The sequence below is a fragment of the Macaca mulatta genome, chromosome 17 (assembly GCF_049350105.2).
Source record: "Macaca mulatta isolate MMU2019108-1 chromosome 17, T2T-MMU8v2.0, whole genome shotgun sequence".
NCBI lineage: Eukaryota > Metazoa > Chordata > Mammalia > Primates > Cercopithecidae > Macaca > Macaca mulatta.
The window spans coordinates 16,469,185-16,488,258 of NC_133422.1; the positions used below are offsets into that span (position 1 = coordinate 16,469,185).

A 19,074-nucleotide genomic window follows, 5' to 3' on the forward strand; every position below is an offset into this window, starting at 1 on the left:
AAAATTAGCAGGGCGTGGTGGCACATGACTGTAATTCCAGCTACTCAGGAGGCTGAGGCAGAGAATCTCTATTTTTTTTATTATTATTATACTTTAAGTTCTAGGGTACATGTGCATAACGTGCAGGTTTGTTACTTGTGCCATGTTGATGAGCTGCTCCCATCAACTCATCAGCACGCATTAACTCGTCATTTACATCAGGTAGAACTCCCAATGCAATCCCTCCCCCCGCATGAGAATCTCTTGAACCTGGGAGGTGAAGGTTGAGGTGAGCCAAGATCACGCCATTGCATTCCAGCCTGGGCAACAAGACGGAAACTCGGTCTCAAAAAAAAAGAAAGAAAGAAAAAAAAAAGAAATAACCATAAAAATGGGCAACCAGTAGCCCTCGTGGCTGCTCTGTCCTTGGAGTAGCCATTCTTTATTCGTTTCCTATCTTAATAAACTTGCCTTCACTTTACTCTATGGATTCGCCTCAAATTCTTTCTTGTGAGAGATCCAAGCACCCTCTTTTGGGGTCTGGGTCAGGACCACTATCCGGTAACACCTCTGCAAGGAGCTGACTGATGAAACCCTTATGTCAGGGTAATTCCTTTCATAAAACAAGAAGAATTACTAGAATTCTACAGAATTTGAGATACACAAGGAAATAAAGATTCATAAAATGGTTTTAAAAATCCAATTCCAAAAACAATGCAATGATTTGGAATATGTGGTAAGTATTTTCAGGATATGCTTGATCTCCAGAAGTTCAATAACCAGGGTTAATGGTTATCATTTTTTTCTCCCACAAAGGGAGATCTGCAAAAGAGAAACGGGCCAGTCTTGCTCAGTGTCCTCACATACCAAGAACCCAGCACAGGCTCATTGTGAAGGTTACCAGAGCTAACTTCAATTACAGCAGAAATTATCAGTGCTCAAAAATGTTGTACTATTGATTACGATTATATTAAGTCATGAATTTCCAAGAAATACAATCCTACCTCAAGTTCTATGTTCCTGCAGTCAACTCAAAGCTGTGGTCTGCATAATTATTTGGATATCGAGGCCATCTTAAAAGCCAGTCTAAAAGAGCAGGCACACAGTATCCTCCAATTATCTAGATGGACTATTACATCATTCCCACATCGTCAGGAACTCGCCCTTTGTTTTCTTTTGCGCTGTCACGTATCAGTCATACCAGTATTATATGTCAGTGGTTCTCTGTCCTTTTACTGGAAAGGTCCTTACAATCCTCCACAGAGGTACCCGTGAGCTCCATGTAAAATCTCTGTGTAGTACTCTCCTTCTCGCACAATATTTTTGTAAAAAAGAACATAAAACCTCTGGTTTACCTTTTAAAAGTAAAATATTGTAAAATGTCAGCACTTTATTATTATTTTGGCCTTCTTTCAACATTGCAGAAGTGATCATGGCACACAAGGATTGTGGCATATGATAGGCATTTTCACTCCATACTGAAAGATTCAATTCTACATACCACTACGAGCGGTGCCAAGATAAAAGGGCAGGAGGGTCCGTCCCCTCTAGCAGAGGGGAGCAACTGGGCCTGAGTCCTCATGGGTGCGAGTCCCTGGCATCACCTGTGTGACCATGTGTAAGCTACTGAACTCTCAGAGGTTTAGCTGTCTCATCTGTAGAATGGGACTGATATACCTAACTTGTACAGTTACTATAAGGATTAGAAATGATACATATAAGTGCATGCCAGCATGTCTCTTACATATTAGGTCATCAATGGGGGTAGCTATCATCATATTATCATTATTTGATATGTCACTGGAGAGAGTTCCAGTGGTCTGCCTAGTTTCTAAGGAAGAATATGGAGAAGTTCCACACTGGAATGCGATGTTCCAGGCTGCTCAAGGTATTGCCTTTGACATCTAAGTGGTAGCTTTTGGTATGCTAGTGCTAACTGTTAGTAGTTATTTAAAGCATCTTGCTAGTGAGGTCAAAGTCATAGCCTCAATCCCTTTGTACCAGTTAACTGCTGCATGGCTACAAATAAATGCTTTCTACCAGCCCCTCCACCTCAGGGACATACCCATTAGATGGTAAGTGGGGTAAATCAGCACCCATCATCACCACCAGAGAAAACAAAACTCAAAATGCACGCACTGCTGACAGGATGGCAACATGACCTTCCTTTAGCAGGGCCAGCCATCTCAGCTAATTTAAGTCACAAGGAATACAAGCCAGAAGTGGCGTGAAGGCTAATTGATATCTACTGGGTAGGGGAATGGCTCATCATTAACTATAATAAAAAGATTTTTTTTTTTTTTTTTTTTTTTGAGATGGAGTCTCACACTGTCGCCCGGGCTGGAGTGCAATAGCACGATCTTGGCTCACTGCAACCTCCACCTCCTGGGTTCAAGCGATTCTTCTGCCTCAGCCTCCCGAGTAGCTGGGATTATATAGGCATCCACCACCACACCCAGCTAATTTTTTGTATTTTCAGTAGAGACAGAGTTTCACTATGTTGGCCAGGCTGGTTTGAACTCCCGACCTCAGGTGACCTGCCTGCCTTGGCCTCCCAAAGTGCTGGGATTACAGGCGTGAGCCACCATGTCCAGTCACTAAAAAGAATTTTTAAAAATGATATATTCAGGCCAGGTGCGGTGGCTTACACCTGTAATCCCAGCACTTTGGGAGGCTGAGGCAGGGGATCACCTGAGGTCAGGAGTTCGAGACCAACCTGGCCACCATGGAGAAACCCTGTCGCTACTAAAAATACAAAAATTAGCTGGGTGTGGTGGTGCATGCCTGTAATCTCAGTTACTCGGGAGGCTGAGACAGGAGAATCGCCTGAACCCTGGAGGCGGAGGTTGCAGTAAGCTGAGATTGTCTCACTGCACTCCAGCCTGGGTGACAGAGCAAGACACCTATCTCCAAAAAAAAAAAAAAAAAAGATATCTTCTATCCTTGCCCATCACAGTCTAATTAATCTCAATAGAACGGCCAGGCAATCTTTTCGAAGTGTAAAGTCAGATCATGTTGTAAACCAAAAATAAAATTTGAAGGCCCCACAACAATTTGAATGGACCCTCACCCAGCCAGGGAGCTCTAAAATTTAAACTGAAAGACTGGTTCAGGCTCCATGAACACTGACTTCCTTGCTCTCTGTGTCACAGCCATTTGAACCAGAGCAACTCCATCTTGAATAGGGGTTGGGTTAAAATAAGGCAGAGACCTACTGGGCTGCATTCCCAGGACACTGGGCATTCTGAGTCACAGAATGACATAGGAGATTGGCACAAGATACAGGTCGCAAAGACTCTGCTGGTGAAACAGACTGCCATAAAGAAACCAGCCAAAACCCACCCAAACCAAGATGGCATGAAAGTCACCTCTGGTAGGCCAGGTGCAGTGGCTCACACCTGTAATCCCCTCATTTTGGGAGGCTGAGACAGGTGGATCACCTGAGGTCAGGATTTCAAGGCCAGCCTGGCCAACATGGTGGAACCCTGTCTCTACTAAAAAATACAAAAAATTAGCTGGGTGTGGTGGCACGCGCCTGTAATCCCAGCTACTTGGGAGGCTGAGGCAGGAGAATCGCTTAAATCTGGGAGGTAGAGGTTGCAGTGAGCCAAGATAGTGCCATTGCACTCGAGCGTGAGCAACACAGCAAGACTCCATCTCAAAAAAAATAAATAAAAAAATAAAAAGAAAGTGACCTCTGGTCATCCTCACTGCTCATTATATGGTAATTATAATTCATCAGCATGCTAAAAGACACTTCCACCAGCACCATGACAGTTTAGATGCCATGGCCATGCCCATAGGTTACGCTATATGGTCTAAAAAGGAAATGAACCCTCAGCTCCAGGAAATCACCCCTTTCCCAGAAAACTCATGAAAAAATCCACCCTTTGTTTAGCATATAATCAAGAAATAACTGTATTATCAGTCAAGCAGCCCATGCCGCTGCTCTGCCTGTGGAGTAGCCATTCTTTTGCTTCTTTACTTCTCTAATAAACTTGCTTTCAGTTTACTCTATGGACTCACCCCAAATTCTGTCTTGTGCGAGTTCCAAGAATCTTCTCTTGGGGTCTGGATCGGGACACCTTTCCGGTAACATCTGCTCAAACGTCACTTTTTCAGGAAGGCCTTCCCTGGTTACACTGGTTTAAAGTCTCCATTCTCTTCTTCCCCTGCTTTGTGTTTTTCTACTGGACATACTATATGTTGTATTTCGTGTCTGTCTTTCCCCAGCAGCAAGTAATCCAGGAAGTCTGGGCATTGTCTTTTTTCCACTGTTGCATCCCTAGTGTCCAGTCTGGCTGAGAGTCGGTGCTCAGTAAGTATTTGTGAGATGAATGCGTATCACTAAAATCTAACGTCTGCTAATTAACTCCACAGAGCAAGTTAACTCATTTGCTAGCCTAGGAATGCATTTTGCAGCTCACTTATTCAGGCGGGTGCTCCCGGAAGCCACGCTTCTCAGAACCCAGATAACCCATGGCAGCATCTGAGAGAGAATCCTGTGATGTCACAGACGACTGACTGCCCTTGCTTTAAAATCTCCCAAGCCAACACTTTTTTCCGCCATGCTTTATGGCAAGGCTTGTGGCACGTCTAAAAATCATTTTTTTTTGTTTTTCCACATTGGAGTAATTCCTAAGCAGCTCTGAGAAAAGTGTAACTTTGCCTTCAGACCACGTGACAGTGAGAACCCCTGCATCGAGGGGAGCACTATTAGATGCTCCGGTTTGTGGAACAGGCCATCAGTCCCGGCTCTTGCTCATGTGGCTTCTTAACCCTAAAGATGAGCTCTCAGTCAACACCACAGGAGCTACTGATATAATTGGGATAGCTGACTCCTCCAAATCTGGCATCGAAATCTGATTCTCAATATTGGAGGTGGGGCTTGATGGGAGGTGTCTCGGGCACCCAGAAAGATCTCTCATGATCTGCTTGGTGCCCTCCTTGAGGTAATGAGTGAATTCTCACTCTATTAGTTCCTGCCAGATCGGTTTGTTAAAAAGAGCCCAGCACCTCCCTCCCTTCTCTCTCTTTCTGTCTCTTCCCAGGTGACACACAGGCTCTCCTCTGCCTTACACAACGATTAAAAGCTTCCGAAAGCCCTCCCCGAAGCACATGCCAGCACATGTGCTGCAGTACAGCCTGCAGACCCACGGGCCAAACAAACCTCTTTTCTTCGTTTATTTTTTTGAGACGGAGTTTTGTTCTTGTTGCCCAGGCTGGAGTGCAATGGCACAATCTCAGCTCACTGCAACCTCCGTCTCGCAGGTTCAAGCAATTCTCCTGACTCAGCCTCTCAGTAGCTGGGATTAGAGGCATGCGCCACCACACCTGGCTAATTTTGTATTTTTAGTAGAGACGGGGTTTCACCATGTTGGTCAGGCTGGTCTCGAACTCCCATGATCTGCCCACCTCCGCCTCCCAAAGGACTGGGATTACAGGCATGAGCCACCATGCCCGGCCTCTTTTCTTTATAAATTACCCAGTCTCAGATATTCCTTTACAGCAATGAAACAGACTACCACAGACTCTCCATGTCCTCAGCAGGAGCACCTTGAAGAAGCGACTTGCAGACAGGTTCCTAGAACACATTCAGCACTCCTTTAATATTTGAATCCTGTCTTTGGATCCACCGGCACCAGCGGAAACTGAACACACAGACCAATCTGCAAAGCTCCTCAGCAAACGGCTTCACGTCATGTGTTAATGTTTTGCCTTGAGAGTTCACTGAAGATTCTTCTAAAAATCATTTGAAAGTAAAGCCATGCTCAAGAAACTTGTTTAGGAATTAATTCAAAGATTATTTCCTTTGAGGAATGGCTATTTTCCCACTTTGGGATAAAAATTACATTCCAGAGTGAGGTTTTCATTTCTTCTCTCCCTGTCAGGAAATCTAGAGCAAAATCAGCACCACCTTCTCCAGCTCTCTGTGTCAGAGACGTCTGAACCAGAGCAACTCCATCTTGAGTAGGGGTTCGGTAAAATAAGGCTGAGACCTATTGGGCTGCATTCCCAGGAGGTCAGGCATTCTCCCATTCAAGTACTAACCAGGCCCGACCCTGCTTAGTTTGGTTAACAATGTTAACCCTTATGGATGACATATCTGGAACATCTGGATTCTTCTCCCCTCCCCTCAACCCTGTGTTTCTGATTTTCTATTTTTCATATATCATTTCACTGCAGTGGTTTCTCGTAAGTTACTATGGAGACAGAATATAAATAAACATAAAGTAACTGTCTCCATTAAGAGTCAACATCAATGAATGATTTCAGCCTGTTTCTAAACAATGGCTTTTAGGTTTACTCCAGCAGGAGACATTTTGAAGGCATGTTAGGGAGAATATCAGAATGCACCACCAAATGGAACAATGAATCTCCCCTGGAAATTTCAAAGAAAAGGCTCAGGCTCCCTTCCCAAGGTGGTGTAAGTGCTGGATGGAGAGAGAGAAGGTCAAATGACTGAAGAAGGTTCTTTACATCTGTGACTCCATAGTATCACTTGAAGATACCAACTATTCCAATATAATAGAAAATAATTTAAAGATCCTCAGCCAGACCACACACTCAGCTTGGATTTGCTACCATCACTCATACCAGCGAGATGGGCTTCAAAAGCATCACAGGTCAGAACAGAGACCAGTATGACTTGTGCCCCATCAGCTGCTGTACGCCTGCACACAGGAGAACCCCAATCACATGCCAAAGGCTTCCAGACATACATCAGTCATTCTTTCTAACTACCCAGCTGCTAAGTCTCCAAAGAGAACTTTACCTGATACAAATAATCATCTAGTCAGAATTCCTGTTCTTCAGAAATGATCCTAGTTTGCACGTTTTAGGCAAATGAAAAATAATGCATAATACTTCTATTCAATAATTTCATCTGGCTTTCTTCGTATCTATCATCTTGCTTGTCTTCACAATCCCCAGTCCATGCCACCCCTAGAAGGTGGCACGATGACGTTAGAGGCAGAGACTAAGATCCTGGCGACCCATGTGCTTTCCCCAGTGGAAATGTCAGAGCTATCTCAGAGCTCACCAGCCCTGGGGTCCTTCCACAGGGGCACATGACCAATATGTGAGGGTGGTCACGTGCACTTCTACACACATGACCATCTACATTTTGGCTAGACGACTAAAGGAATGGCATCTTTGCTCTTACCCTTTCCTATATGTCTCCTGGTATTTTCTATCGTTGAGTTTCTGTTTACATTAGAAAGAAGTCCAAGACAGAATCTGTTCCTGTTATTTGAAGGGTCGGTGAACCCATCTATGAGCACACTTCGGGAGGAAGCCTGGAATGTCTCCCCAACTCGGTTGTTCAGTTCGTAGTAGGCGACCGAGCACCAGTGCTGGGGTTCCTCGTAACAAACTGGCCGAAAGTCTGGAAGAAAACAAACCAGAGAGCACATGGCGACTGTCATACCTGGGCTGTGTAGTTCATGATTCCACCAGGAAACTTAGTTAATGCTTTTCACCAGAAAGTTGGCTGCAAGACCAAGCATGCCATTCTGTAATCTTTTAGAACTTGTAGCTCTCATGGGAGCTGCTTGGGGCTGGCTCATTTCACTAGCACACCTGAGATGTAGAGTCCACGGTCCTTGTTCATCTTCCATGGCTAGAGCATTTATAAACATGTGTATTGGTCATGAAGGGACCAGGGAAAACATGACATGAACAGATGAACATAAAAAAACTGTCGGCCCTAAAGCAAGCACAGCTCAAAGGAAGCTAGCAGGTCACCTCTTCTTTCAGAAACGTGAAAGATGGCATGTTGCTGTTACTGTGCCCACTTGAAACCTTGTGGCAAAAACTATCATTTTCTAACAAACTAGAGATGGAAAATAATAGTTTGACTATGATAAAGAGCAAATCAATAATGCTGAATAGGACATTAAATTATTTAAGGAAAAAAAAGCTTCCACATAGAGGGGCTCACATTCTGCTTTGTGGATATCTACTTATAGATGGAAAAAAAACACATTTAAAGAGAGCTGGATGTTTCATCAGGAAACCCATGAATGTTTTCACACCCAACATAAAGTGAAGTCACTTTTCTGTAACCAAAGCTCAGAGTTCCTTTTCTTTGCCACCCACACCCTTTCTCTGCCTTTCTATTGATTATATTATCTTTGTCTTCCTTGGACATCCTTGTCATTCTTGCATCTAGAGTGTGTTCCTATATGCACTAAATATAAATATATGAAATAGATACATTCGAGGGTTGTTATTTCTCTCACAAAAGGATCTTAGTTTTATAAAATATTCACTTGGAGTATTTCAAATGGTACACTTCTTTAGAACCTCTCTACTCAAGATCTGGCTCATGGAACAGTAGCCTCTGCATTACATGGGAGCTTAACAATGCAGATTCTTGGACCCCACCCTAAGATCTACAGAATCAAAATCTGCATTTATGCAAGATCACAACGTGGTTTATACAAACATTAAAGTCAAGCAACACTTATCTAGGCTATTATAAGATGCAAATAAAATTTTGTAAAAACCTCATTTATGTATATTTCTAAGAATACCTCTCCGGCCGAATGAAAGACACCACTATAAACATATGGTAAAAACACAAATAGAATAAAATCCCTAACTTCTTGAGTTCCCAACTCCATACTTAACATCAAGAACTACAAACTTCTAAATGCTAAGTTAAAATAAAAATTAACTTATTCTAGTAATGAGGATGATAAAACATTAATTCTATGGTACCGAGGAATGTCAAAGTTAAAATGCAAAGCCATCCCATTTGCCTCTTAAAACACATGCAAACCAGCAGGCCAGTATATTTCTGGTTCTGTTTTTTGAATTGCTTTGTTTGGGGGTAATAGGAAATACTTTTGGAAAATAGCTACATTTCACTGTTCATCTGCAATTTACCTCCATTTGGTATTGATAGCACTAAATGTCTATCAGCTGTGGCATCTACAGGTTGGCCACTCTGGGTCTCAGAGGCTTCTGTGGCATGATAAGGCAGGGGTGGTGTGTCAACTAAAAGAAAGCAGTAGAACAAAGGAATTGTCAAATCAATAAACCACACAAAGACAGTTGGATCCGACATCTTTTGCCATTAAACTCCTGAGCTTGGTGGACAGTGCTACTCCTACGGAGAGACCATATGAATGTAACAAGGCTCTTCTGAAGTGGCATTGTGAGTGCTCTACAGAAGAAACTCGTTGTTCCGAGAGCCTCACTAAAGGGTCAATTCCTTTTCCCTCTGACTTTTGGGTTATCACTGAGTTCTAATGACGTCAGGGCAAGACTTTCAAATGCAGGACCTGTTCTCCTAGCTTTTCTCACAGCAGAACAGTCTGTGATCCAGCTTGCAAAACACAGAGAAAGCTAAACCTTCTTTGAAGTGAGCTTAATTTTCAGCTTGTATGTTGTCATGAATTGTACAATGGCCACGGGGACGCTCTATCCCTGAGATACTTCAGGATATGCCCCCCAAACACAGAAGAGCTGAAATATAATTGTAATCTTGTACCCAAGGCACACTGAGAAGGGCCCTTCTACCCAAATGTCAGTTCTGTGACTGGACAGTGATCATGGTCAGGCAAATGGGATGCATTCCATGGAAAACAATTCATGACACAGTAAAAATTCATGAGGCACAGGGAAAACTCTTTATGGAGGGCCTCAGCACAAAACAACCGATTCCTTCAGCAGGCATGTCTAATGTTAGTTCAGAATGGTCTTGTTACACCCGTGGTGGAATACAACAGCATAAAAGGTTGGATCAATCTGCCTTTGTTGTATCTAATTGTCCACACAAGTAGTTCTCACACTTAAGTGTACAAAAAAATTGCCAGTAGAGCTTGCTAAAAATGCAGATTCTCAGCCCCATCCTTAGCAATTCTGATTCAATAGGTCAGTGGTTGAATGTAGCCATGTACATTTTAACATGCCCCGATGGCAAGTCTAATGCAGGGTTCATGGACCATACTAGGAAACCATGGATAAGGTATTTCCTTCTGAGAAAATGGGCTATGACTCCTATGACTCTGGTAAAAAAGTTATAAGGCAAGATGGTCTTTTTGTAGGTCTTTGACTAAATACGTCTATTTACTCAAGGGGCAGAACAGGCTGAGCACAGTGGCTCACACCTGTAATCTTAGCATTTTGGGAGACTGAAGTGGGAGGATCACCTGAGTCCAGCGCTTTGAGACGAGCCTGGGCAACATGATGAGACCCCATCCTACAAAAAAAATTAAAAATTAGGTGGGCATGGTGGTGTGCACCTGTAATCCTAGCTACTCAGAGGCTGACATAGGAGGATCACTTGAACCCAGGAGTTTGAAGTTACAGTGAGCTATGACTGTGCCACCACACTCCAGCCTAGGTAACAACAAGGCCCTGTCTCTAAAAAATTAAAATTAAAAAAAGGGGGACTGAAAATAGAATAACCATTTAATGTAGCACTTCCACTCCTAGGTATATACCCGAAGGAACTGAAAGCAGTGTGTTATTTACCAGAGCCAAAAGGTGGGAACAATCCGAATATCCAATAGCTAATGAACTGATTTTTTAAAATGTGGTATAGCCATACAATGAGACATCATTCAGTCACAAAGATGAACTACCGATGCATGCTACAACACAAACTGTGAAAACACTTGGCTAAGTGAAATAAGACAGACACAAAGGGGCAAATATTGTATGAATCTAGTATATGAGGTACCTGCAATAGGCAAATTCAGTGAGACAGAAAGTAAATTAGAGCTTACCAGGGGCTGGGGAAGTAGGGAAATGGGGAGCTATTGCTTAATCAGCATGGAGTTTCTGTTTGGAGTGATGAAAAATTTTTGAAAATAGATATGGTGATGGTTGCACAATATTATTAATGCACCTAATGCCATCAGATTTTACTTTTTTTTTTTTTTTTTTTTTTAATAGCCCTCACCCAGGCTAGAGTGCAGTGGCACAATCTCAGCTCATTGCAGCTTCCAACTCCGGGATTCCAGTGATTCTCGTGCCTCAGTCTCCTGAGCAGCTGGAATTACAGAGGTGCACCACCATGCCCAGCTAACTTTTGTATTTTTAGTAGAGACAGGGTTTCAACATGGGTTGGCGAGGCTGGTCTCGAACTGCTGACCTCAAGTGATCCGCCTGCCTAAGCCTTCCAAAATGCTGGGATTACAGGCATGAGCCACACTGCACCCGGCCAGATTTTACTCTTAAAAAACGGTTAAAATGGGCTGGGCGCAGTGGAGCACACTTGTAATCCCAGCACTTTGGGAGGCCAAGGTGGGTGGATCACCTGAGGTCAGGAGTTCATGACCAGCCTAACATGGTGAAATCCCGTCTCCACTAAATACAAAAAAATTAGCCAGGTGTGGTGGCGCATGCCTGTAATCCGAGGTACTTGGAAGCTGAGACAGGAGAATCACTTGTACCTGGGAGGCAGAGGTTGCAGTGAGCCGAGATTGCGCCACTGCACTCCAGCCTGGGCAACGAGAGCAAAACTCCATCTCAAGAAAAAAAAAAAAAAAGTTAAATAAATTTTGTGTTAGATCTATTTCACCACTACTTGAAAAAAATTAACATATGAAAAGCCATTGACTTGTACACTTGAAATGGGTGGTTGTATGGTATGTGAATTATACCTCAATAGAGCTTTTTAAAAAATCTAGAGGCTGAACCAGTAAATCGCCAAGGTTCCTTTTACGCTTGTTTATCTGTGGGTCTGTTACTCAGGTTGGCATTTTGCTGTTAATCATTCAGACAAGAATTATTTTCTTTGAAGTGAAAAGGGCTATGCCTTCGGTGAGAAACTAACCAGCTTCTGCATCATTGCTGGGGTCTGTCCTGCATGGGTGGGAAGAGGAAAAAGAACATCAACCTGTCAGAGTAATCAGGGCAGGAATTCAAAGTCAGCACAGGAAGTCTTTGTAGCATAGAGGTGTGTTAGGTAAATATATATTTTGCAATACAATTATCCTCTTGTTCCTTAGCCAAGGCTCTGTCCTCAAATGACTTCTCTTTCTGTTGTATTTCTTCTTTCTCAGTGAACTCAGCCACTTGCAAAACTTCAACCACCTGCTCAGACACTAAGTGAATGACTCTCAAGCTACCCTCCAGCATCTCTGCCTTCACCCTACAGTAAGTCCTGCTGGACCCCCTCCTCCAATTCACTGCCCTCTTTCCAACCCCACATCCCTGTTTTAGTTCAAGTCCTTATAATCACTTGCCTGGACTGCTACAGGCTACCTATACGTGATGGCTCTCAACAGCTACTGCCTCCTGAAGGCCAGAGACCACAGTAGTCCTCTTTCTCCACCAGAGATACAGTCTGAGACCCCCAGGGGATACCTGAAGTTGTGGCTAGTACAGAGTACCACATATACTATGTTTTTTTCCTATACATACCTGTGATAAAATTTAATTTATTAAACACAGTAAGAGATTAGGAATAGTAACTAATAAAGTAAAACTATCCGAACAATATGCCAGCATCACTACTCTTGTACTTTGTGGTCACTATTAAATCAGAGTGACCTGAACACAAGCACTGCGAGGCCTCAACAGTTGATCTGATCACAGAGACAGCTACTAATTGACTCACAGGTGGATAGCGTCTTCAACATGGATACTGGCAAAGGGATGATTCAGAACCTGGATAGGATGGCACGAGGTTTCATCCCCACATACAATTTAAAATTTATGAATTGTTTATTTCTGGAATTTTCCATTCAGTATTTTCAGGCTGCAACTGACCTCAGGTAACTGAAACCTCATGTAAGAGGGGACAACTACATTGTCTTGATCATCACTACACCTCTAGCACTGGCCCAGTGCCAGGCACTTCGCAGGTGCTCAGTCATCACTTACTGAGTCAATAAAACCTGTGCCTATGGTCTGAAGCTCCACGTCCATGTTCTAATGCCTGTGTGGGCCGGGTGCAGTGGCTCATGCCTGTAATCCCAGCACTTTGGGAGGCCGAGACAGGCAAATCACCTGAGGTCAGGAGTTCGAGACCAGCCTGGCCAACATGGTGAAACCCCGTCTCTACTAAAAATGCAAAAATTAGTTGGGCATGGTGGTGCCGCCCCTGTAATCCCAGCTACTAGGGAGACTGAGATGGGAGAATTGTTTGAACCTGCGAGGTGGAGACTGCAGTGAGCCAGGATCATGCCACTGCACTCCAACCTGGGTGACAGAGCAAGACCCCATCTCAAAAATAAATAAATAAATAAACAAAAATAAACAAACACCTGTGTAGTAATTTATTTATTCAATAAGCAACTGATGAGCAACCACTGCATTTCAGGCTCTGTGCTGGACATAGAAAAAAGAAGACTCACTGTTTAATGGGGAAAATAGACACACAGGAATTATATAATACAGTGCAATAAATGTAATAGTAGATGCTTATGTAACTTGCTGAGGGGCAAAAGGAACTAAGTAACTCAGAGGGGAAGAAGCAATTCCCTCTTTATCTTCCCACATTGTATAAGCTCTGTGAGGACAGACACAATTTTTATTAACCTTTTAATTCCCCTTTCAGCAATCCTAACGCAGTACTTGCACATAGTAAGAGTTTAATAAATATCCATTAAGTAAATGATTGCAGGAATAAATGAATGAGGCAGACTGTAACAACTGGCACCAAATGTATTTATGCATGCCTTTAGGAACTTGCCAGCTCCGCGTAGTATTTATCTCACACTCATGAGGTGCGTACGTATCTTTTATTCATTATCTCAACTTAGATTCACTTTACAGGTACGGTAGCAAATGCAATTATGACAGCATGCTAGAGGCTCCCTTTCCCTTCCATATGCTTTCTCAATTCAGCAAACTGAAGAGCTCTATATTTAAGCTCTTCACATGGCTTCACATGGCAGAAAGGGAGAATGCACTGGCTGGAGCGGGGGCTTCACTTTCTGCCTCACTCAAAGGATGCAGGCATATGTTTTAGGCAAAGGCTTCCTTTGACTGTTGAAAGAGGCAACCAAGGTGAAGGCCTAGCATTGATCTTCCATGTTGCTTGTCCTCAGGCCAAGTCTTCTGCTTGGATTACAGGAGTCTTTTAATCTTATTTCTACTGCCTTAAAAAAAAAAATCCTTGGAAATTCCCAGGGATACTATTCAAATCCATTTAGTTTCTGAGAGCTTCCAGAGCATTAGAACTAAAACTAGAGCAAAAACATGTTGTATCTCCAGGGTAACTGCTTCAAAATGGGTATAGTCCTAATCATTTTAAGGCTGATTGCTTTGTCAACGGTTTACACTATATGAATGAGAGTTACAATGACTGTCATTGTGACTGTTCATCACAAATCATCATGTTGGGCTTATTTTCCCGTATTTCCCCAGAGACCATAGTTCTTACTGACCTGAGTGTTGATAGGGACTCTCTGGCTCAGAAGGACTTCCTGGGGAGTGAGGGTAGCTGGCCGTGCACGGGGACTGGGAGAACGCGTGGCTGGGTGAGGGAGGGAGTGCAGAGCACGGAGGCTGCTGGAAAGAGTCGGGATAGGTGGCGTTGTGTGGCATGAGTGGCTCACTGTGCAGGGAGGCGCTGCGGAACTTGGCCAGGAGGCTGAGCTGGGGGTTATATTCACTGTGTCTTGGCACGAGCACAGGAGGCAGCACTAGGATCAGAAAGGAACAGGGCAGTTAGAATTGAACATTGCTCATCAGTACACAACAGAGCGGATACTTGCTGTTCTTATCTATTTTTTTGATGATAGAGCTGTTTTTGCCCCTTGAGAACTACTCCCATTAGTCATTGTGCTCATCATAAAACTGTCGATTCAGTCCCCATCTCCACCTAAGAAGCGAGCACGTGAGTAAGCTAAGGTAACAGTCTTCTCCTTGTAACCCGAATCTTAAGCAGAATGTCATCGTTCACAAAAAATATTTGCAGAAGGATCTTTCCAGTGTCAGCATCTAAAGAGACCTGCTATTTATTCCTACCTTGGAAATGACCAGAGCTGCCCTAATACCTGGCCTTCTGGCGAACTGATGGTTACATCTTTCTTTAATTCTGCCAAATGAGTCTTTTTTCCCCCAAGGCAGAATCCATTTCTATTGCTTGCAATGAAACCCTAAGTGATGCCCAGAATATTTTTCCTCCAGAGATCATGTTGAATTATTTAGATGACCAGACACAATTTCAGGTTCAGTAGTGCTGCTGAAATAAAAACATTCTATGCGTCCTTAATGGAAAGATTTCAAGGTGAGTAATTAAAAGTTATTAAGTAAAATACAAACGGTGAATAATAATAAAAGTGACTAAGTAAAAGATAAGCAGCAGCAGGACACAGTGGCTCACGCCTGTAATCCCAGCACTTTGGGAGGCCGAGGCGGCCAGATCACCTGAGGTCAGGAGTTTGAGACCAGCCTGGCCAACACGGTGAAACCCCGTCTCTATTAAAAATACAACAATTAGCCGGGTGTGGTGGCGGGAACCTGTAATCCCAGCTATTCAGGTGGCTGAGGCAGGAGAATCGCTTGAATCTGGGAGGTGGAAGTTGCAGTGAGCCAAGATCATATCATTGCACTCCAGCCTGGGTGACAAGAGTGAAACTCTGTCTCAAAAAAAAAAAAAAAAAAAAAAAAAAGGTAAGCAGCAGTAAGAAAACATAAATGATGTTTGTTCATTTTACTATGCTTTTTTGGATTTCATTTTTTAAAAAGAATGTTACAGTTCTTGATTTTGATTCTATGCAAAATTTCAGAATAAATTCAAATTCTTAAGGGAAAGTTTTGCCTAGGCCCTCACGTCCTACCGACTCCTAGAAGGTTACAATGCCTGGCATAAAGTAGCTACTCCAAAAATGTTGTTGGAGAGCCATCTGCAACCAACATAAGTTCCAGACAGAGAGGCAAAGAAAACACAAGGGGGAAGAGGCCTAAGAAATAACAAAGGAAAACTTCAAAGAGCTACGAAGGACCTATGTCTTCATATTGAAAAGAGCCACAGAGTGCGCTGAGCTCAATTAATGAAAATAAGATCCCGACCTAGTCTTTCCATCTTGAATTTCAAACATTGCGGGATAACTGGAATATTCCAAAAGCTCCTAGAGGATCACCACAAAGTCACCTACAAAGAAATGAGAATCAACCGACCTCAACGTCCCACTCCTACCCTGGCTACTAGAAGTCAACGGACCAACACCCTTCTGAGGACAAATAATTCTTATCCCCAAATTCCACAATGGAAACCACTGGAATAACGAAAAACAAATACAAACTATGAACTAAAATACAGAAATCAAGGACTGAGAAGAGGAGGAAGGAAGAAGATTAAAATACAAGTGTGTGAGGCCAGGCGCGGTGGCTCATGCCTGTAATCCCAGCACTTTGGGAGGCCAAGGCAGGCGGATCACAAGGTCAGGAGATCGAGACCATCCTAGCTAATATGGTGAAACCCTGTCTCTACTGAAAATACAAAAGATTAGCCGGGTGTGGTGGTGGTTGCCTGTAGTCCTAGCTACTCAGGAGGCTGAGGCAAGAGAATGGTGTGAACCTGGGAGGTGGAGCTTGCAGTGAGCCAAGATCTCACCACTGCACTCCAGCCTGGGCGACAGAGAGAGACTCCGTCTCCAAAAAAAAAAAAAAAAAGGTGTGTGTGTATATATACATACATATAAATATAAATAAGAGTGAAATCCTCATCTTTTATGTTAGAGAGTCAATGACATCTAAAGGTCACAAATTTGGAAAGAGATATGTAAGCATGTATTATCTAGAGTTACTGTCATAATTCTTAGTAATAATAGAAAGAAATACAAAAGAACTAAGCAAGAATTGTTTAAAACAGTTTGTCTCTGGGTATAAACAGGACAGATCTTGGTTCTAATCACTCTATTGATTTGTCAGTCACAGGCAAGTATTAATAAAAACTCACAAAAAGCAAATGTTCTAAAACTGCTCTAAAAAATAAGGTCTTAAAACAGGTAAATGTTTTGGAATAAACAGACAATAACAATAACAGTGACAACCCCAAAGTCTGCCATCTGCCTTTGACATCATACATCTCTCTCTTTTTTAACAAGCAATAATTTTCAGTTACATGGACAGAAAATAAACTCAAAAGGGTAAATGAAAGGTTTTAAACTAAAATTGCTACAAGTGAGGGTGGCAGAGAAACAAATAATTTCTTCCCCTTTTACAAGCTAGTATTTGTATACGTATGTAGCCTATGACACCAGAGAATAAACATTCAACATCACCATGAAACAGTGACATGGATAATAAACCATTAAATTTCCTTTAATGTGTTAATATTCCACAACTATGCAGGAAAAAAATGATTATGTGCCTCATGAGTAGTCTGAAGTGAGGAGTTGACACAGCAAATGCGTATGGCTTCTTTGTCAATGACCCTTCATCAAAACGTTAACGATGTTCAAATAAACACTCACTTTTTTATGAAGAAGAATTTGAATAATCTCTGTGACTTCAGTTTTAATGTAAAATATCTACGGTGTATTCCTAACACTGATAAAAATATAATGCCTCCTATCCATCTGAATGTAGAGACTTCTATTTCTTCATGGCCTGTAGATCTGAGGCACCAAGAGAAAATAAATGATATATTTCCTTTATTGTAACAACTATCTTGATAATATATTTTTACCATCTGAGTAAAATCAAAGCCAGTGGATGTTTGCAAAGAAAACTAATGGTTTCATCCTAGTTGTGATTTGACCTGACTGGCTCAGTTGCCTTAAATGTGCACAGATCATATTTTTAAATACCTTCACTCAAAAACACAGCTATCCCTAATTACTTAATTCCACTTCTACATCTCAACTGCTGCTTGTAAATATGACAGTGTGCTTATAGACACTTATTCCTATCTTATGCCACTTTTAAATACCATGCTATCTTTACATCTCAGTGTTACCCAGGAGGAAACAGCGGAAGGAGTTACAGGGCACATGGGGGTGCAAAACAGAGCTGGAAAAAAACACTTTTGTCTTTTTTTAAAAAGTCATGTGGTTTTGATATAATATGAATATTTTATATAAAAAAGAAATTACACTCCTGAAATAACCTCTGGCCTAATGGAGTAAAATCATCATGTACCACAACAGTCTTGCATGGCTTCCACCAGACCCATGCCAGGTAAAGTGTGGTCTGAGGACTGGGGACCCTTGGACAACTGTTGGGGACCAATCTGTGAAGAAATTAGTGCTTAGAAATTTTTCACAGCATTCACAGTTTATAGTTCATATTTCTTTAAATAATTTTTTAAACTGGGCTTATATTTTCTAAGTCTTTTTAAAATTTCATTTGCCTAATAATTTGTCTGTACTATAAAAGTATTCGTTTGAAGGACCGGAAATTAAAAAAATAAAAACTGATCCCTCACCACACATAACTTGGAAAGCACTGAAGTCAACTATTGAAGTGGATGTGTGGATGCAAAGAAAATGGGAATACAGCCTTCAACGTATCTAAAATAGATGGCCAAAAAATGAGATTTCAAAGGCAAAACTTCAGCTTTATGATAAATAGGAAGTCAGCAAACTTGTTTAACGTTAACATTTTTATTATTCTTAAAATATTTACTTTAAATATGGATAGCTAACTAGATATAAAATCTACTTTTTCTATTAAAAAAATCACAAGAGGAAGAAAAACCTCTGTAACTTAAATATTACCTTAAATTAATATAATCTTTACACCCATCTTTCCTTCTGGAAATTCACAGCTAAATTATGATAAAATGAAATCTATTTACCATACGTAAAACATTCACACTATCATTCCTAAAAGAATCTTACAGAACAGGAAAAACTAAGGGCCAGGTGTGGTGGCTCACACCTGTAATCCCAGCACTTTGGGAGGCCGAGGCAGCTGGATCACGAGGTCAAGAGATGGAGACCATCCTGGCCAACATGGTGAAACCCCGTCTCTACTGAAAATACCAAAATTAGCTGGGCGAGGTGGCACACGCCTGTAGTCCCAGCTACTCAGGAGGCAGAGGCAGGAGAATCGCGTGAACCTGGGAGGTGGCGGTTGCAGTGAGCAGAGAGTGCGCCACTGCACTCCAGCCCGGCAACAGAGCGAGACTCTGTCTCAAAAAACCAAAAACGTGAAAAACTAAAATGTCAAACAGTTCTT

The 19,074-nt window shown here is 42.2% G+C and overlaps 1 protein-coding gene across 4 annotated transcripts in view; it reads right to left on the minus strand.

Annotated features, from left to right (window-relative positions):
* The window catches only part of SMAD9 (SMAD family member 9), a 112,566-nt gene that overhangs the window by 53,233 nt on the left and 40,259 nt on the right, over positions 1-19,074 (minus strand). For 3 of the 4 annotated variants that reach the window (XM_077973559.1, XM_077973558.1, NM_001257798.1), the window contains 2 exon segments: positions 14,331-14,588; positions 7,145-7,366 (listed from right to left, as the gene is read on the minus strand). In XM_077973559.1, coding sequence (XP_077829685.1) covers positions 7,145-7,366; positions 14,331-14,588 — 480 coding nt within the window. 4 annotated transcript variants of the gene reach the window in all.